The sequence below is a fragment of the Oxyura jamaicensis genome, chromosome 5 (assembly GCF_011077185.1).
Source record: "Oxyura jamaicensis isolate SHBP4307 breed ruddy duck chromosome 5, BPBGC_Ojam_1.0, whole genome shotgun sequence".
Classification (NCBI taxonomy): domain Eukaryota; kingdom Metazoa; phylum Chordata; class Aves; order Anseriformes; family Anatidae; genus Oxyura; species Oxyura jamaicensis.
Window position 1 is genome coordinate 51,867,536 of NC_048897.1, and position 21,253 is coordinate 51,888,788.

Genomic DNA, 21,253 nt, shown 5'->3' on the forward strand with positions numbered 1-21,253 from the left:
TTTATTTATTTATTTATTTACGTTTTCTCCTATTTTACACCCTGAGCAGTAAAGCTGTTAGGCACGGGCTCAGTTTTCAGTGTATTAGCAGCTTCATGGGCTTTCTTTGATTTGTGTCAGCTTATGCTATGTACACAAATAGTATCCTGTGCCACGATACATGAACTTTTCAAAACAGTCTTATTCACATAGCCGTAACCTGAAGAAGTTCTTTTTGTTTTGTCTTTTTGCCAGCGGTCTGCTCCAGCTGAGTCAAAATTTGGCCTTTTTTTTCCCCTCATGTGGTATTTGTTTGTATCTTTCGTGCTGCATTAGTTGCTAAATAGTACTTTTGTGGTCAAGGTCTATTTCCAGCTTCAGCTTTTCAATTTTTGGAGGGTCATGTGAAATATTTTGCAAATGATGGTCTGCCAAACAAAATTCATAGAACAACCAACATGGATGCATATCACTGCTTTTTTGTTACTTCTTCCCCTAAATAAATACCGTTAAGATGCTCACTGATCTTAGCTTTGCTACTGTTGTTTTCCATAGTGCCATAGGTCCTTGTCCTTCAGCAGTTATTGCCAGGAATGAGAATTAAACGTTTCGTCCGCTGAGATCTGTAGCAGAACGGTGAGGGCACGTTGCTTACACAAATCCCGAGTCTGTTTTCTGTGCCGGAATAAAAGGAGTTGGCCTCCCATCCTTAATGAGCTTCTAATCCCTTATTGCTTGAGTTAATTGGCCTTGAGTAAGAAAGCGTATGAAGTCTGTGAGTGAAAGGTAGGTTCCCCTCCTACCGATTTTCTCTGCTAGAGATACACTATCTAAACTTCACCAACTGCCAGCAGAAGTCAATATGGTCGAGCCTTATTTGCATTACAGCTGTGCTTGGGAGTGCCAGTCACTGATCCTGCTGCGCTGGGTTTGAGGTTTGAACGTGGAATTTATTTAAACCCTGTTACTTTTGTGTATTCTGGCTTTTGCTCCTTCAGGGAGGGAAGATTGCGAGCAGTGTAAGTGTGGAAGTAGGCAGTGACAGCTGCGAAGCGTCAGCTCCTGCTTTGTTCTTGCTTGCGGTGCTCACCTGAGGAACGAGGAGTGTCACATCTATCTGCAGAGCACCCTGAAAACTAATATTTGTGTTTGGAGAGCAGCATGCTGCCCCGGCATCCACAGCAGTGGCTCTCGGTGGGGCTGCTGGTAAGCTAGCTGATGCGGGAAAAAGAAAGCACGTGAATCTTTTTTTTGGTTGATTCTGAAAAGCACCGTGGTGATAGTTGTAAGAGGCGATTCTCCCTCAGTGCATTGAATCTATAAAGTCTCTGTTACCGAGATGGCTTCTGAAAGCCTCTGTGCCTTTTCCCTATAAAGGAGCCTGGTACTGCTCTCTATCTTAGAAACCCAGCTGGAAAACTGCGGGGTGAACAATTGCCTTTTGGCTCTTTCTGCCTCCTAAAAGAGAAAGAGCCCTGAAAATTAGAAATTGCTGCTAGGTATCTTCTAGCAGCTCGGATTAGATTGACATCTGCTTGACATGTGAGCTGCCTTGGCACACCTTAAAAGACAAATGGAGGGTGGGAGGGACTCCGAACAGTTGTTTCTGCCCAGCACAGATCCAAACCCATTCAGTAAGATTTGCATTAGGATTTTGTAGAATCATCCCACTTTTATTTTTTATATTTTTTTTCCTTCAAGCTATTCCATTATGTTCCTCCTTCTAAAATTTGAATCCGTTCATAGAGCTTCCCACATGGAGAAAACGATCTGTTCAGCATCTGTTCCAGAGATGCTCCCAGCGCCAAGCAGGAGGGCCTTTACTCAGTGCAGTACTCTGTTTCGGTTTTCTCGGGATGGGGCTCGGAATTTGAGGTTGATTTTGTTTATTTTATTTTAAAAATAAGCACACGCACATTTCTCCAGTAATCGCAGCTGTGTGGGTTTGGTACATGCACCCAGGTAGGAGGAAAGGTGCAGGGGAATGCAGGAAGAAATACGTGGGTCCGATACCGCTTCTGCAGAGATCTCCTGAGGATGTCTCCTGTGGTGGCTGCCACTGGGACAGGAGCTAGAATGCTCTCAACTCAGTCTAAAACTGGAAAGCTGTGGCAGGATCTGCTGGTTTTGGCTGGAGACCAGGCAGAGGAGCTCTGTGGTCGGTCCATGGCCCAAAGAGGTGACTCTTGCTTTTCACCATCCTGACACCAAAGTCTGGATTTGTGCCGGGAGAAGGGCAGCCGTTTATTTTCTTTGCAAGGTGCTGCTCAGGTGAGCAGCTCAGGAGATGGTGTTCAGCACTGAGCTGTCACAGCTGCTCTTTGTGCTGGCTTGGGTTAACCTTTAGCTGCAAAAGGCAGCAATTCTAAACTCTAACAATGGAGGTGAACTCTTGTTGCTTTTAAGGTGGGTTTTGTGAGAAGTTTTGGGGTTACCCTTTGACTTTTTTTTTGAATATTCCGCTGTGCAGTCTGCGCATTAAACTCAGCTGGCAAAGAGATGATGGTTCAGAGGTATAAGCTTCTCCTTCCCGTTCGTTAATGGTGTGTCTGCTCTGCCTTCATGATTCCCTTCCAGCTTGCTCCCTCGGCTCTGTTTGCAAAGCATTTTTACAACTGACAGGCTGGTTACGTAAACCACAGGCGTAAACAGAATTGTGACAGATAATCACAGTTAACACGAGGAACGGCTGTTTGAATTTAGGCGTTAGGACGTAATTTGAATTCTGTTACAGGCCAGCAGGTTGCCCTCCACCGAGGTCTAATTATTTTCTAACGTGTCTTTTGCAGCTTACTTGATAGATAAATGACAAACTAGGCATGTCAGAAACCTAAAATAAATTGCCCTGTGCTTGCTGATTGGTATGGATGTTTATTGGTGTGTTCCCTAAAAACCAAACACTGTTGGATGAACCCCCCACTGACCATCCAGCTGGAGATAGCAAGGCTCTGAGGACTTGCTGCAGGTCTGCCTGGGGGGGCTGCAGCACGGTGCAGGACCTCAGGACTTCCTGATCCTTGATGGCTTCTTCTGGCGTGCTGGGAACAGCGGTGAGGAACCACGGGCCTGATCCTGAGAAGGAAGGGCCACATCCGCAGAAGGTGCAACCAGGTCGAGCCTAGGACAAAGAGATTGAAACGGGTCACGCACAAGAATTTGCCATGTGTATGGGAGCGCTTGTATCATACAGGAGAGGAATACTACAAGAAGAAGGAAAACTCAGATCATTCTGTGGGAAAGAAGCTTGAGGCTGAGGTGCTACCGAAGGGGCTGGTGGTGATGTCACGTTGTGGCAGGTGCTCACACCAGAGTTGGGCTGGTTGGGGTGGCATCTTCAAGATCCCATCCTCTGTTTCAGGGTCTGTGCTCTTGCCTTCTGGTACATGCACGTAGTAGTCTTGGTTTAGTCAGCTATTGGAGAGATTTCTTTGGGTCACCTTAGTTGGCTGAGAGCGGTGGTGGATGTGCATTCAGAGCCGTAGGTAGGTGGATTCGGGGTTTGGTGATGCTGTGAGCTACAGAAAGAGCAATACAGCATAGTGGGAATTTCAAAACAGGGCAGAGCAGCTTAAGATTTTAAGTGTCAGAGGCCAGAAGCTAGAAAGCAGATGAGAAATTTCCATTTTGGTGTCTGGGCAGGAGGTTAGGGGGCCTTTTGGAGGTACGTGCAGTAACTGAGAAGAAGCAGGCAGCACGTGACAAACGCTGTGGTCACTGATGAGCGAAGCTTGGCAAGGAATGAATTAGATGGGGATGTGTGGGAGGGTTGCCACAGGGGCTGCGACTGTGATTAGATTAAACGAAGACTCTGGTTGAACAAATTGATCTTCTGGGGAACTGGATGGTTGATCCGAGGGTGGAGATCAGACCAGGACATAGGAGTAAGGAGGGGATTTCACCATGGAAATGGAAAATGCTGATTTGGAGGTTGTGATAGTGGTGTCTGAATCCTCCCCTTCTCTTCCTCAGTGTTGAAGGAAAAAATGGCTGGATGAGGAAACTGAGCACAGAAACTTGCACTTCAGATGTGTGCAAGTGAGATAATTCTGCTTTCACCCATTTTCACTCAGCTGAGTACTGTGGACCCCTCTGGGCTGGAATCATCCTGTTCACACTCTTAAATAAAGCTGCAGTGTGGAACGGGTTCTGAAACCAGTTTTCTCTTGTTATTTCTGGTCATTAGCTATAAAAAGTGTCCTAACCAAGATGTGTTTTTTTTGTGTGCATTCTCTGGGGATGCAGAGGGAAGCATCACACATACAGTTTGCCACTGACGTCATGTTGGGTCCCGCTGTCCCATGGCAGCTTTCTGGTATAGTTCTGAGAAGTAAGGTAAGTCTCGGTGGGAAAACCTGATGATTTTTTGTCGGTCGTATCATAAACCTCTCCGACTGCCCCAAACCCCACACATACTGATGCTAGACCTCTGATCTTTGAGTTTGGCATTGGGACACACAGCTCGTGCTGTGCCTCGCTGGGAGAACGTGGGTTTCTCTTGGATCGACAGCACAGGCTCTGTCTGCAGCTCCTGATCCTGCAGCTGCTGGTCCTGCTGCTGGGAGGGTGCAGCAGGAAGGTGTCACCACTGCTCGTCAGTTCTTAACCACTCGCTGAAGCATCTGCAGTTTGGGATGGGACCGTGGATTTAGAGGAACCTTCGGTCTCTGGTGCAGCTGTGTGTATGCTTGAGCGAATCTGTGGTTTGTGTTGGCAGATGCTGACATAGACTGAGAAAAAACTTAACGCTTCCTGTGTTTTAGCATTAAGCTGGTAGCATTAATCCTGTTTCTAGTTCACTGTATTTCTGTAATGAGACATTGAAGAAAGGTTTCATTTTATTTTGATCAGGGACTCTGGGTTGTTCTGTAGGATTAGTGTTTAGCCAGTAAAATATTCTGGAAGAGCTGTGCTCGCGGGGATGCTGTCACTCATCCCATGTGGGATAGCTGAAGAGGAGGTGGCCAAAAGACCACCTAGCCCTTCTTTCTTGGTAAATATATGCTGTATAGAGAAAAATAGAGAAAAATAAGGTTAACTCTGTGGCTCACCTCATTCACCTTGCTCTGGTCCCATTCTTGTGTAGATCAAGGTTCCTGTTGAAGCTTAGCAATTGTTCTGCCAAAATCCTGTCTTTTTAATTTTCATTCTAAGGAACATAGAGCATAATTTTCAGTTTTGAGTTCCCAGTATCTTGTCTTCACAATATCTGTGCAATCTCTGCGTGATGAATGCAGATGTATGATAACTTGGTAATAGATCAAGAGATACTAAACAGCTGGTACCAAAGGAAGATATTTGTTAATTGGCAGGACTTGATTACTTGGCATGCAGATATTGTAAAACAGCTCTCCTGGTCTCTGCTTAAACTACTTTTAAATTAAGACTTGAAATACAGAGAAAATTTCAGGGGAGCAGAAGGAGGCAGGTATTTTGCTGTTAGGTTTTAAAAAACATAAATGACTAAGAAAACTACGTTTTTTTTTAGCTTGACTTCTATTTTTTTCCCCAGTAAAGAAGTATATCAATAATACAAAAGGTCATTAACTAATTCACAAGAGGGAAGTAGGAAGAAGTTAGGTTTGTCAGGTACCACTTGCAGTAAAATTTCACGTTTGGTTCACAAAGGCAGCAGTGTCGATGGGGCGATTCCTGTCCGTGACTTCTTCAGCGCTGCACAGCCCTTTTATGAAAGTAGAGTAATGCATGCTGCAGTGACCCACAGGAAATAAGTTGAGAATTTCTTTAACAAATGTGTCTTAAAATGGTTTCAGGAATCCTTATTTGGCAGCTTTCTTATTTAGCTGCGTACCATGGGGAACTAGTTTTTAGCCTTCACCATCTTACATGATATGCAAGATACGAGTAATTCATTATTGATGAAGTTTTCAGCTGACAGAACGTTTTGGAAGAGAAAGCTTTAAAAAAAACAGGAGGTGACAACAGAGAGAAACAGAGGTACCTGTGTAAAGCAGGTGCAATCGAAGGTGAAATAACAGCCGTCAGTCGCGCTTAGGGCAGGTGGCTGCCTCCTGGGAAAAGCCACTTTGGGTAATTTGCTGAATGCTTGCGACATGGCTGTCTAGACAGAACGCCTAATGCTGTTCCTGCACCTGTGAGCATCCAAACAGGGATATCAGCAATGTGCCCTTGCTGCTAAGGCTAATGGTGTCTCGGCTGCATGAGGTGAAATATCGCCAGCAGGTCAGGAGAGGCGATCCTTGCCCCGTGCCCAGCACTGGGGAGGCCGCACCTGGAGTGCTGGGTCTGGTTCTGTGGTTGGGACGGGTTGTCCGGGGAGGTGGTGGGGTCATCGTCCCCGGGGTGTTCAAGGAAAGGTTGGACGTGGTGCTTAGGGACGTGGGTTAGTGGTGACATTGGTGGTAGGGGGACGGTTGGACCAGATGATCTTGGAGGTCTCTTCCAACCTTAATGATTCTGTGGTAAACTTTATGTGTTCAGTTCACAAATACCAAGCTGGTGACGAGCTCTTCATTCCGTCAAAGTTCGATGGCTGAAAACTGAAACGGTCTGTGTGCTGGCTGTAGGTCATGTGCAAGCACTCGGTGGCATTACTGGCAGCAGCAGGACACGGTTTGGTGAAGCTCCGAGGCCTGTGCTGGGCGCGAGCTGTCAGCCAGCAATTGCAGCAGCCTCAGGCCTGAGCCGTCGGGGCCCAGCCAAGCAGCCTGCGTACCAGAGACCTTTGGCAGACCCCGTCCGTTCTTTCAGGCTTCAGCATACCCAGTAGCAGTGACAGTTAGTGCTTGTGTGGAAGAGGAACATCGGGAAGGAATGCAGTCTTCCCCGTGTTTCTGACATGAAGGTGATTGCTACACGGTGCAGTCCCCTTTACCTGAACAGCTTGGCTGCTCAGCAAGCTTGCTTGTGGATAGAGGGATGGGTCGTTGAGGTCTTGGTCCCTTATAGGAACCTTTGTGTTTTCTTACTGGTAGTTTGGTGTAACAGTACCCCAGAAGCCCTAATCCTCTGTCCGTGCTTGGCTGCGTGCTCCTCCTGGATGTTGAGGGATGCAAATGCTGTGGTCTTCAAAGCATCTCTGGTAGGAAGGTACTTTACGAAGTGGCAAAGATTTTCTTTGTGGTTAGCAGATACCTGTTCCTGTGTTCAGTGATTTGCTTGAGTCGTTCCGTCCTGTTGCGGTTGTTCAGGTTCTCTCTGTCTTCAGCTGAGTCATATTTTCCTGTGTCCTTAGCATACGTTTCAACAGCCGCCACTTACCTGAGCACTGCAGGGCTTCAGATGAGCCAAATATATTTATTTTTTTTCCCAGCAGTTGGAAAGCCATTCCTGATTTGGAAGCTTGACTAAGTGTTGACAAAAGCGAGAGATTCATCTTCCAAAGTTCTTGCTCCACCGGTTGTAAAATGAAGACTTTTTCTTGTCCATGAGCAAGAGAAGAGGGTTCTGTTCTGTAGTGACTTTCTCCAGTTCAACCCACAGGGGAAAATCCAGTTTGCATCCTCATCCTAAATATTTACCTAAATCAGTTTCACCTCACCCAGCTTTTCCCCAGATTTTCTACAGCCTACGTTTTAACCGGATTTTATATGCAGCAGACTCTGCATGTTTGTTGTGGTTAGAAGAAAAGAGTTGGGTGTCGACTCCTGTAACTTTCGGATGCTCAGCAAAAAGGGAACGCCACAGTCCCTAATTGGATTAGGTGTGTGTCAAAAACAATGTAGCTTAGTTCTGGTGACGGCGCCTGAGTGATTTAGAGCTCATTTTACCAGAGTTAACAGTGTTAATGAAAGCCCCTCTTAAAACTTTCCATATCTGAGGTTCCTGTAACATTTTCCTCCGAGAATTCAGTGCTGGGGTGAAGTTCACAGAAGCGTTCTCTCCAGGTGTGGTGCGAAGCTTTAACTGGAGCTCTGTACCCCTTCGTCGAGAGGGTTGTGGGGACCGCTCACTCTCAGGGTCCACTGGAAGAGTTTAAGGGTCAGGTTGTTCCCAGGGAACTGAGACTCATCCGTGTTGCATCTGCGCTGCTGCTCTCTTGCTACCCACCAGTTCCACTTTCAGAGTGTGCGGAGGTTTCGCCCCACGAGGTGGGTGGTTGAGCAGTGCATGCTCTGGCAGCCCGTGTTGCAGCACAGCTCTTTTGTACCACCCCAGTGAGCACGGGCAAGGCACTTCTGGGATTCAAAAACCCTTAAAATGATGTTTTAGAGGCATGAACTCTCATTTGTTGACAAATAGCTGTTTTTTTTTTTTTTTTTTAAAGCACTGGAAATTGCTGCCAGTAACTCTTCAGAACTCCACCGAGGTTGTTGCTAATACTAAGAGCAGATAATCCTCGCCCAGGTCGCTCTCAGCTAATTGCATTGTGCCATATTTGTAGCACGTTACATCATAGCGTATCTTCTCATACCTTGTAAGACTGCGTGAGAAACCTTTGCAGTATAATTGAACGTGTCTTAACTCTCTTATTGCAGGCTAGAAATCTTCATACCGGAGAACTGGCTGCTGTAAAAATAATCAAGTTAGAGCCTGGTAAGTTTTGTGTTCTTTTCTGTATTTTTGGATTGCATTTTCAGTTTTCTCACATGTTTATTTTTTCATAGCTGCAAAGCCCCAGACAAAAGAAGTGTTTTTTTGCTGTTTCAGTGGTTAGATGACAGGAAGCTCTGCAGGATGTGTTATTACTCTTGGTTATGTCCTGCTCACTATTTCCTTGTTCGTTCTTATCTGCCTCATCATTGTTTCATAAAAAGTTGCAGTTACAATGTGTTGTCAGTACAAAGGGAAGATTTAGGACAGATGGTAGATTGCGAGCTCTGAAAGAATAGGGAGCTGGGAGGCTGTGTGAATCAGAAGGGCAAAGAGACCAAGCAATGATGCTAATGCTCACCAAAGGTGCCTTGGGAAAAACAATGCCTTCTGCTTTGTAATGTGTTGTATTTTTTCCTCACCTGTACTGAGAGTATGGCTATTGTTTCCTCCATGTTTTCTCACTCCTAAAAGAGAGCAAGAGAAACTCACTTGCTACCAGGAAGTAATCTGAGTCCTACACAGAGAGCTGAAACCAGAAGTTAAGTCTTCAGTGGAAATGAGGCAAGGCGCTTTTTATCTGTCCCACCTAGGGATCATGTATTTGCTGGAAGTAGCAGTCTGTCATTACTGGTTCACTGGAATACCTTTCAAATCCCTCTTTAGTGAAGTCCTCTGCTGCATCTCTTTACCACCTTAGTCTCTCCATAGCCATTCCTTGCCTCGACTCCTGTGCTGTGTCCGTTCAGGGTGGCTCTGGGACAGGGGATGAGGGAGGCTCCTCCTTGTGAATGTGGGCTTTCCCAGTGCTCATGTAGCATCACATGTTGTCTACGAAGCAATTAAATGACACTGGAAATTAATGTATAGCCACAGAGCTAGGAAGTAGTAGGATTTCTGGAGACAGGATGGGATAACTTTTGTGATCGGCGTGCTACAGGCAATGAATGCAGACACTTTAGGCAGGAAAAATGGAGGAAAATCCGGAAAGACAATTGTAGGAGAGGCTGATGGAGCCATGTGGTTTTTGTTCTGGAGACAAGAAGACTGAAGAGGGATCTAACCACCATATTCCACTGGAGACATGCAGAAGATGGAGCCAGGCTTGTCAGTGGTGCCCAGTGAAGAGCTGAGAGCCAGCAGGCACAGGCAAGGGGGATTCCAGTTGGAAATGGGAAAAACTCTTCACAAGGAGAGCGCTTGTGGTCTGGGACAGGGCCCTGAGAAGTGGTGGTGGGATCTCCATCCTGGAAGAGTCTTAGAAGTTGACTGGACAAGGCGCTGAGCAATGTGACCTGGCAGAGCAGTAGGCCCTGCTTGGAGCAGAAGGCTGAAGCAGAGGCCTCTGGAGGTCCTACCAACCTGTCTGCTGTGATTCGAAGGTTTGAAGACCAGCTCTGAAATGTCTCCGGTCCCTGAACACCAGCATTTGTGGCGGGGGTCTTGCAATGTCAGTATACTGATAACAACCGAGGTGGATGCGCTGTTTTCTGGTTTCTTGCTTGAGAAAATACGTTGTCCTGCTTGGGCGTAGTTACTTGATTCCATTTACTTGGGTTGAAAAGCATAGCTTTTGTTCTGGTTTTGTTTGTTAATTTTTTTAACAGTTAGAAGTTAGTGAAATCTGAACAGTTTCTTCCATTGGAAGAATTTGAAAAATTTGAGTGAATGAATTAGAAAAAAGGCTCAGCTTGATTCTTTAGCTTTTTTTCCCTCCTTTTGTGGAAACATAGCATAGGTAACCACTAAAGAGCAACCAGGCCACGTTGGTGACAAAGTGACCCCAGAACACGGCCACGTTCGTTGCAACTCTATTCTTCGAGAGTCAGCAAGGTCTTCTGCAAGTTCAGCTTCGTGCACTCAGCGTGGTTCGGATGTCAGTGGCTGTGGTTACGTAAACGGCCTACATCTCTGAACCCACTTACCCACACCAGAAATCATGATCGTACGACCTCGAGAGCGGTGGTCAGTGGGCAGAACCTCAGGTACGGCCTCACCTCCTGCTAGCAGCACCTTGCAAGCCACTCTGACTCCTTCAGCTGGTCCCTTCAAGTCCTCAGCCGGTGGATCTCATGAGGTGGTAACCTCTTTGGAGCAGAGCTGTCCCTTCCCTGTCGTTATTTGGTGCTGTGCGCAGCGTGGGTTTCCATCTTGTTTAGGGCTTGCTTTCAGGAACTGAAATGTAATGGTTCAGGATGGTTCTCTTGGCCCTATTTGCTTTGTCCCCCTGCGACTGTGTCCCTCGTGCTGCTGTGAGCATGTGGGTGGCACCATCCCAGGCGACGGTTTTGGAGGCAGTCAAAAAGCGTGCGGTTTGTCTCTGCGCATCTGTGAAACTCCTCACTGTATTAACTTGTGTTTACATAGGTGCAAAGAGCCACCGTACAGATTTGTACGGGAGAAAAATAGATGGAGGACGATTAAATACAAAGATCCCATCTGTGACAGAGGTTTGCCTGAGCCATCGGTCTCTAGAGGTGGGGAGAGTGTTTGGGGGAAGCATCTGTGTGGTCCATTTGTAATGCTGACTCCTCTGCTATTGGAGCCAGAGGAAGAGCGTGAGCCTTGGGCAGCTAAGTAAGTAACCCTAGTCTCTGCTTGTTGCTGCTTAAGCACTCCAGTGAGAAGTGCAAGGCTCCCCAAGTCATCACTACGGAGAACCCCATTGTAATTAGCACCGATGACCACATCTTCATAGCTCTTACTCTATTTTTAGTCTGACTTACCACAGAGAAGTGATTGCTTCCAGGGTGGCCGTTTTTTGTTGTTTTCTTTTTTTTTTTTAAATATATCTTTTAAAACGTTACCAGCCTGATCTCCATCTACAGCATGTACACCCACAGTCTCTTGGCAGAGATCTTGTCGGGGTTTTGTTTTGTTTTTAAGGAGGGTTCACAGCATTTATTTATTTATGTTTGGTGCTCTAGGATGTCTGCTGCCTCTGCAGGGTAGCTCGATGGTAGCAGCTTACTGTCTGTGCTGGACAGGAAGATGTAGCTCTTCAAAGTCTTCCAGATTAAAAACAATAATAAAAAAAAAATCAGCTGCACCTTGTGAGAATTTGTCTTCAACATTCAAACTAAATTTAAGGATTTTGAGTAGTGTTTTTGGGCCGTGCCTGCAGCACACCATCAGTTCTTGGATCAGGTCGGTGTTAGAAGTTGGTGCAGCTAGCTGGGTGCTCCCCCTGGGGGGGCAGCCAGGATGAGCTCCTGCCAGACTGCAGGGCACAGTGAGCAAAAGATTCATCATAAATTCCATAAATTAGTCACCAGGGAAGCAGGCCGGTGGCTCTCTTTGAGTCAGGTACAGCATCTTTGGGAGGGGAGTGGAAGGCTGCTTCATAGGTGGGGAGTTAATTTGCAGACGGAAAAATAAGATCTCCAGACCCAATGCTGGTTTAATACATAGACGGGCAACTGGGAGCAGAAGACAAAAGCCTCTGAAGCAAGGAGTGCCCCACAGGAGGTGAGGAATGTGTTGAATTCAAGCTGCAGGAAAAGCAGTAAGATGGCAGCGCTTTGGGAGACCCAGCAGAACTGCTGAAATGGCGGGTGTGGGTGAATTGTGGTTTGATCCTGCTAATCCCACATCTGCTACAGGTAATAACCGAGTTGGTAGGCTCAAACTCACGACTAAGAGCCCAGCGTGGCTGCTTTAATTTCATCTGCTATTGCCTTCCTGTGTCTGCTCTCTGGACAAAAGACATAAGCTCCCTGCATAGAAGGTTACTGTCATTGGCTTACTTGAATTTTTGGGCAGTGTGCAAGCTCTGCTACCACAGTTACTTAAGCTGTGCTGTTAGAATCGAAATAGACAGTGTTTTTCACTTTTTTTGGCATAGGCTTTGGAGAGCTTTAGGCAAAAGTATTATGGCACGCTAATGACATTTCCCAGCGTTCACCGCGTACAAATGCTTCAAATAATTTGGGAGCCAATTCTATTTCAGAAACTAATCCAACTGTACTCAGCAGCGTAGAAGCCAAAACCATCTGAAACACTAAAGCCACTTCCTTCTATGGGTTTAGCAGATGAATCGAGAAGGCAGTCAATACAAAGAGAGAGCTATTTGCCAGGGTAGCTTTACTCCACAGACTTTTCTCCCTGGGAAAATGTAATAAGCAAAATATTTTAAAATTACTAGACGTCTAGTGTAAATACTGCCATAATGATAAATAGTGACCTCAGAAGCCTTTGATGCTTTAAGGGCCGGTGGCGAGCTGTAGTGCAAGATGACAGAAGAATCTCGTTTGCGGTTTTCATTGGGTTCAGTGACTGTTTTCTGTGAGAGATCTCTGTGAGAGCCAGAAGCAGCCGGTTATGTGTTTCAAGTTGGATCTTAATCTGTGCGTGGAACTGTTGAAGGGTGTCTGTACAAGGGAAAGTAGTCACCCAGCGCCGTGTAGCTTTGTGCTCGGCACATTCACAGCTGGATCTGGTGCATTACCTTTGTTCTGTATCTCGTGGTTCAGATGTGGAGGTTCTTACTCCACGTATGAACACCACCTTTGGGCTGAGTCGGGCTTGGATCAGGGTCTGTCCTCTCTGCACCACGACCGCAGCACAGGGGGGCTGTGGGACACCCTGGGGCCTTGGGGGACTGAAGAGGTGTGCTGCAGCAGTGCAGCCTCATGCTGTCTGTGTGATTAATTCCCAAGAGATGCTATGAACTACGGAGCAAAACAAGCCTGAGGCTTATTTGGGCTAAGCCTGCAGGGGTCAAATCATTGTTGCAAGCTCCAGGAGGTGAAGAAATACAAAAATAACTCCTGGTTACCCCTTTCACCTTCACTGCCTTGTGGTGTGGAACCTGGCTGGGCTGGAATCATGTCTGGTGTGCATGATGGCTTAAATAGACACAGGTTTTACATGCTGAACTGTCAGACGCTGCCAGAAGCCCTCCCTCCCCATTCCTGTGCTCCTTTGCTGGCTGCATACTCCCGTGGCATCAAGCTGGCATCACCATACCCCAGGGATACCAGCACCGTTTCGTTGGAAGAAGTTGAAGTGCAGCTCGTTCCACCAGCACTGCATCTGCCTGAGCCGAACGCCTGCGCTTCCAAATGCGCCGGAGCTGTTAAAGGCTGGACATCGCCGGCTTGTGCTGTGCCATGTGCCGAGTGGTACTGCCTCCGCCTCGCACAGCTGCTCAGCCCGCTCCTGGAGCGTACCCAAAGCAAAACAGAGACAGCGTGGTCTTTTAATACAGAGTGCCCAGCATTTTAATGATATTTAACTTCTTGGAGAGTGGTCCAATTTTGCTTTGCCTGCTTCTAATGCATTTATAATCTGCTATTCTTCCTCCAGAAATACACATATCCAGAGCAGCTGAGCTCACGGTACCATGTAGCGTAAGCTTTTGCTTACAGGAACAGTTACTTGGATGGAGGTGACCGGCAGGAGGGATCGGGGCTGGAGGAGGTGGTATTTTGAGTAGGAAAGCTGAAAGACCTCGCTTTTTTGGCTGGGGAGGTAGAGGACAGTGTGAGGCTTGGGGTGAAGGCAGGTTGGTAAGGGGTGCTTGTGATTGTGAGGACACTTCGTCTGCCAAAAGCTGTGAAGAAAAATAGCAACAGTGAGGTGGGAACAGTGAGAACAGGGAGCAAGGGTGTGATGGTGGAAAGGCTGAGACGTTCAACAGTAAGTACAGAAGGCAAGGAGAGAGGGAGGGAGATGAAAGCCTTAGGAACAGGAGTACAGGTTATCTGTTGACATGGCTGCTTGTAAATAGGACCATGCAGGGGAAAAGAAAACATACGCGGGGAAATTGGTTCTGGTGTTGGAACAGTCACTGAACATTCATGTGCTGCGTACTGCCAAACTCGTGCTGCTGTGGCAGCGCTTTGCCATCAGTTATATTTTGCATCAATTGAGAGATAATCAGTACCATCAGCCCTTAGCAGTCGGGAGCTAAGAGGCCTGGCAATGAAATCTGCTGGTGGAAACATCATTGTTTCCAAATAGTTGTATCCTACTTGGAATCAAGTTTCTCAGCTTCAGGGTTTGGGAATTTAAATTCTTTCAGTCAGACTGCAGGTTTCCTTGAATCCCAAGAAGGGAGGTATGGCTAAAACAGCTCAGATGCTTGAGTGCAATTTAAGTTTTTCTTCTTAAAGGCGTGAAACTTCAAAAGGATTGTTCACAGATTTCAAAATGGTTGGTAAAGACGAATGCAGGTCTGCAAGGTAGGGGAGAAAGCAGGAGTTCTGTGTGTGTCAGAGCCATAGAATGGGATGCTACACTAACGCCTTGCGTCCTCTTCACCTCCCCCAAAATATTTTGGGGCTGTTGTTCAGTCATACTGTGTGTCAGGCTATATGAACGGGAAATGGAAAACGTCTCAGGAGCTAAACGTGGGAAAAGACTGGCAACGAATTCCAATCTTAAGAAAAACCTGTATATTGGAGATGCCACCTCTTTCATCAGCGGAGATCGAACCTTTATTAAGTTCAGAAAAGGGGTTTGGGGTGATTGAGAGCTGGGTGGCACAAGAATATGTGGAAATCAGCACAGAGGAGCTAATGACCTGTAAGTAGTGCCTGATGGCAGCTTGGCTGTGGAGTTCATCTACTGGGATGAACGGTTTCTGCAAAGTAAGGATTCCCATGGTGCTTTCTGGCCTTGTTCTGGCACCCAGGTTGTTGAAATTAAAAAATAAAACTGAGAAATGGTCCCAGCTGCAGCAGTAGCTGCTTGTGCTACCAGTGGTGTCCGCCTGGTCTGGTTGCTAATGGCATCCCGCTTTGTCCTGGGCCGTGTCCGATTTAATTATTGCGATGAAAATCTCAGGTGTGCCAGGTACGTACAGCAAAGCCTCCAGGGGAGGCTGCTGGGGCCAGCTTGTGAACGCCCATCACGCCTCCTGCCAGGTGGCCTGGAGTGCCTGTCAAGCACATTTGGGTGGCCAGGAGTGCGCAGCGCTGCCCAGTGGGCTGGCACCACGAAGGTCTGGCTTTCTCTCCATAATCGCTTCTGTCCCACCCTTCACGACACCGTCAGCATCTCCGCATGCCATCAGTTCTCTCCTCCCTGTTGCATGCAAGTTCTGGACGCTGCCTGCCTGTCCCTCCCTCTGTTCCCTCTTGGTATCACCCCTGTGATGCAGCACTGAAGTAATGCAGAAGAAACCCATTTAAAACAAAAGCTCTGAAATTCTCCCCGAAGGAGCCTTCTGGGCAATAAAGTAGATCTCAGCTGACCCAGGAGGAGATGTGAGGGATGACCCTGGGTCTTCTACAGGATGGGCCCACTCAAAGCGGTCAGTGGAGCACATGAAAATATGACCAGGAACAAACTTGATTTCAAACCATCAAGGTCAGGCGTGCTCAGAGGTGCTGCAAGAAAGGCACTAGAGCTATCAGATCCTTCCCGTGCTGCAGAGCGGGGCATGCGGGCCCAGGCTGTGCATTTAAGAGAGCTTGGCAGGACATCCTGTACCAGGTGACAACTGGTGTCTGCACACCGAGTAATTCACGAGTGGTAATTGACCATCAGTTTTATCAGTGATCTCCCGCTTAAATACGGATTTATCGTGAATTTAGCAGGCCTTACCTTGCTTAGCTTCTGAAATCTGATCCGCTCGCAGCACAAGAGGATGGGGCTGCAAGTTCCAGTAGTGCCCCCCCCCGCCAGCTGTGCTGGTGGACAAGCGGCTCATTGTGCCGAGCAGAGCAGCCTTGACCACGGACCCTGATCGGGGGAGAATATTCCATTGTAACCCTCCATTGTGTCCTGCATGTCTCATTAGAGAGGTAAAATTACATAATAGTAGCGCGCTGTAGTGAGTCACCACGCTGCCTGTGTGATTTACAGCAGCTCCCTAAACTACGTTTTTGCTCAGCATGCCACATAACCCATAATTGCAAACATGTGAGTAGACAAAAAGTACATTTTTCCAATTCCATGTTATTTAGCATCAGGCGATCTCTGATGACTAAAACAGATGAAAATCTCTTTGTGTGGATATATTGTCACCTTTGATCTAACTGTTCTTATCTTGCTGTCTCCTTCTTGATGAAGTATTTTCTACAAATTCGTCTTACTGTCTTCTTTATTTTCATGCTATCCAAGGATATTTAATTTTTGCCCTATTCCAGCGTCTCTTGCCAAGATTAATACTCCAGCTGCCTGGAAACTCTGAATTCCATTGTTTTGAATTCATTTTTGTCATCTTTGAAGCACTATACATCTTCTCTCCTATCTTTGAGTCTGATCTTTCAGATTCTTTTTCTACGTATTTTGCCAGACTTTTCTCGTGGATACGTCTCTTCTTTCTTCCATATATTGGTTACTGTTCTGTCAGCCCTGTGCCCACATTCAGCCCGTTCCCCTTTTTCCAAATCCCTCTTTTATTCCCTTTTTTTTTGTAGGTTACCCCATTTTTTTTGAATAGGTTATCCATTTATTAATTGCAACAAGGTCACCTTTTCTCTGTATGATCAGTCTAAGTCACTCCTGATGGGTACTTGTTGGTTTTTTTTTGTCTTTTTTTTTTTTTCCACTGGTGTGAAATTTCACAGCTTTCCATGCATTGAGTTCAGTGCTTCATCGTCACTTTGGTAAGGAAGCTTTTCATCTGTACAGGGGTTGTAGGTTAAGGTAATTTAAGCCCATTTCTAATTGTCCTATCTTAGAACAACAGAACAGAAACATTATTCCTGTTGTTTTTATTTTTCCACAGATATCTTTTGTGTGTGTGAAGGTTGTTATCTACCATCAGTCTTTCTAGTCCAAATCACCGTATTTCCTTAATTTCCCCCCCCGTTAGTTACAGTTTTTACAGCTGACATTCTTGTTGCTCCACACTAGACAGTCCAATCAGTGTGGTATCGAAGGGCAATTCAGGATGCTTCCTACAATTTATTTGCTGTTTCAGGAATGCTTCTTGATCGTGATGGTCATGTGGCAGTGTTTAGCTGCTCTGAAATGCTGCTTCTTACATACCTAAGATCCCTTGATTTGACAATTTGGGATCCGATTCTCTGCACTCACAGACAGCTGGCAGTGTGAGAGAAAGACGGTTCCTTCTTTGGTGTGGGGTGGGAATCTTTTGGTTTCACATTCACTCAGATTTGGCTTTCTTGAAAAACTTCTTTAATTTTAAAATGCTCCAGTGAGTTACCTGTATTTACCAGTTTCCCTGTGGAAATATGTCACAAATAGAAGGGATTAATCCACCTGGATCAAACTCACAATCCTCTGTTCATAGCAGTTGTTTATAGGCAGGGTGCTTGAGTTCAAGCAAAACTATAGTTGAAAGGTAACCCATAAAGTGTGAAGCCTGTGCTAAATTTGATTGCCTAGTTTGTGTTGCCTTTTCCTTTTTTCATTATTCCCAAAAAATAACTGCTCATATTTCAAATGTCAAGAGTCTGTTTTAAACTCCTCTACTAATATTTTCCTTCCCCAGTGAAGTCTTTCTCCACACAACTCAACTTCAAGAAGCCCTTGAGGATTTACTGAAGTTAGTCAGGGTTGTGTTTGTGCAAATGTGTTCTTCCCTCTCTACCTTTGTGTTTTGTGATTATTTTCTTAAGTAAAAATCCTAAAGGTTGCGATCACTTGAAAATAATGGTAGCAAATGGGCACTTCTTTCACTGTCTCTGTAAACATCTATGCACCAGCTGAACATGTGTAAGTAGAGAGATGAAATTTTTACTGTGATCCCCTGGGCCATGGGGCAGGCCATCAGTCCTGGCTGGCTGTGGGTCCGGCCAGCACGGGTGGAAAGTCTGGCCAGAAGACCCTCAGGTGTGGTCTCCTCGGTGACTCCATGGCTTGGTGAAGGTGCTTGAAGCACAGCCCATAAAAACATCTATTTTTAATGAGGTTATTAAGACTATTAGCTACGCTGTTACTTTGTAAATAAACACACCAGGGATCCAAACAGAATTTATAGCAGTACTTGAGACCTCTTGGACTTGTCAAAATCACGTAAATTAAGGGCAGCAGTGTAGTTCTGTACTTCTTCTTCCACATCCCTGGCTTGATACCAGCAAATAAGTTTCACTAGTGAAACCTGAAACAGAAATAAACTTACAAAGCTCTTTTTTTTTATCATGAGAGGACATGGTAGTTGCCACATTTTCGGAAGCAGCATTTTATCTAAAACCCAAGACCTTTATCTAAATTGCGGTCTTTCTTGTCCTGCAAGCTGTCCTGCAGAGGGAGAGCCTCTGGAGCCAGGCCGCGGACATGTCCCTTGGCCTGCCCTGAGCCGCAGGCCAGCGGAGCTGCCGCCTTTGAGCTCTGGATCCTGTGTGGAAATTCTGCCCGTGGGCTTTAATAAAAATACACCAGTGTTTTTCCTGGGGCTCCGTATTTTTCTTGCCTTCATTGCAGCGATAAAATTTTATCTTTTTGAGTTTATGATAGCTTTTAAGCCCTTTTAAATTAATGTGTTAGGAACATGCTAGGCTATTGTGCTATCCATGATGTGTTTTTAAGTACAGGGCTCTTTTTGCAAAGGCTGTGTTGAATGTGTAAATGTGCTTATGTAGCTGTCCTAATCAAAAACTGCTCTCACAACAAGGCAGCCGGTGTTGAGGGCTCTCTGCTTCTCTTCTGAGTCAGCGGTGGCTGAGTGGGCGTGCAGGCCATATGCTGCCTCAGAGGCATTTTGAAATGAAAGATTTTTAATGGCGAGCCTACGGTGCGTTTTTTCTCTCAGTTTCAGCCAGGGGACTCTAGAATTACACTGCTGCAATCTTATCGTCTGTAGCTGGGACCCTCGTGCTGCAGACGCCCTGTCTGGTGGAGCTGGGTGGGCCTGGGAGCCGTGAAGGGGCTGCAGCAGAGACCCCACTCGTGCTCCTCCATGGGGACCCTCTGGTGAATTCAGAGCACTCTGTGCTTGCTGAGCTCTTAGCTGATCGATCGGGATCAGGCTGCCAGGCCAGCCTTTCTCTGTTGGTCTTCAAGAGATATTTGTGCTTCATGCAAAGCAGGTTATAAAGAATGGAACATGAAGGGCTGGTGAATGTAGAGTGACTGTTACTGAACAGGCTGATGTGCTAGAAAACCCTTGTGAAGGGCTTAGCAGTTATCTCAGCCCATGGCTTGTTTTTATGAGTGTCGTACACACTTTCAGGTCTCTTTCAAAGTTAAGTTTTGTGTGATGTAACTGTGACTGTTTCCTGTTTTTCAGGAGATGACTTTTCATTGATACAGCAAGAAATATATATGGTTAAAGAATGCAAACACTGCAACATAGTTGCCTATTTTGGGAGCTATCTCAGGTAAACCCTCTGTATTACCTATATTTTATCTGGTTCTTTCCTGGGACAATCGCAGTCTGGTTGATTACTTATATCCTCTCTCATTGTTCTTCTCTATGCTGAATTCCCTTCAGTTCCCATCTGGCTTAAAAAAAAAAAAAAAAAAAAAAAAAAAGTGACTAATACTTTGTTTTCTCTGCTGGCCAAAAGGCTGGAATATTTTTATCACTAGGAACAGAAAGAAACATTTCCCTTAGAGACTCTTGCAACATATCCAATCCTACTCTCTTGCTGGGCAGATTTTAAACATTTATCACTTCTAATATAAAGCAAGCTCACTGTTTATCTAGAGTAGAATTGCTTTTAGGTATTTATTTAATGGCAGTATTGTGTGCTGTGCAAGGATAGCCAGTGAGTTGTAAGAGCAAAACACTGAATCTGGGCTGCTGGTAATAACATTTTTCATAGCTCTGGTGCGACAGATGCGACGTACTGAGAGCAAGGTGATGCCAGCTGGCCACATCTTCAAGTGCATACGTTAAATGTTATACAGAAAGTTGGGGGATATTTTCCATTTCTGTGGAACAATGCTATTTATCAATTGGCTCTGTGGGAATATATATCACCACTTTGCCAATTTGGTCTTTTTCTACATGGCTTCATCTTTGGATTTCATGGAGGACTGCATTTTTTTAAGTAATTTGTACAGCCCAAGTGGACTTCAACTGGAAAATAGCTGGATTTCTAAATCCCCAACACTCCTTTTGGAGGCTGTGAGGAAACTTTTAGATACAATTAGGTAATTTCAATTTCAGATTGAAACTGTGAGTTTAGTATGCTTGTCTAATGTACTCTTGCTGGTAAAAGGTAAACCTCAGGTGTTTACACATTCTTCCTTGCAGTTAAGAGGTCAGGGTTAAAGCAACATCTCTTAGATCTGATAACAGTTAAAAGCTTGTCAGTGATCTTGGCATAAAATTTTCATTTTGGTAGGTGAGAATTTATATTCAGGTTTTTCATAACATGCAAAACATGTAACTGCTAGTCACATATCAGAGTGTATGTCTTTAACAAAGAGCGATCAAGACCGATAGAAAATAATTTAAATAATCCTTATTAACTGTGTTCTGCATACAGATCAATCAGCTTCTGATGTCTGTGTTTTAACTTCTTTTTTGATAGCCGTGAAAAGCTGTGGATATGCATGGAGTACTGCGGTGGGGGATCCCTTCAAGATATTTACCATGGTACTTTGAAACTTACTTTACATTTGTACCCTTTGAAAGGTTTATGCAAAGAGGAAAATTTGAAAGGAAACTAGCAGGACATGGTTGGTACTAGCCAGCACTGCATGTGTTTTTTCTTAAGAAATGAACAGTGTTTTTTAGCTACAGTCAACAGACTTTGTCGAGAGACTTCTCAACATGGAAACAGTCACTTTGTGCTAATATCCTGCCATTCTAGGCCAGAACATGCTTTATCTTTTAATCATCACACTGTTCGTTTTTCTCTGTGATACTGAGGTAACAAGAGCTTGATTTATTCCA

General features: G+C 45.5%; 1 protein-coding gene across 5 annotated transcripts in view; it reads left to right on the plus strand.

The window, feature by feature from the left end:
- MAP4K5 (mitogen-activated protein kinase kinase kinase kinase 5) overlaps positions 1–21,253 on the plus strand; it is a 68,162-nt gene that overhangs the window by 13,878 nt on the left and 33,031 nt on the right. For all 5 annotated transcript variants that reach the window (XM_035329256.1, XM_035329258.1, XM_035329260.1 and 2 more), the window contains exons 2-4: positions 8,436–8,493; positions 19,637–19,727; positions 20,889–20,953. In XM_035329256.1, coding sequence (XP_035185147.1) covers positions 8,436–8,493; positions 19,637–19,727; positions 20,889–20,953 — 214 coding nt within the window. The remainder of the gene's footprint in view (positions 1–8,435; positions 8,494–19,636; positions 19,728–20,888; positions 20,954–21,253) is intronic.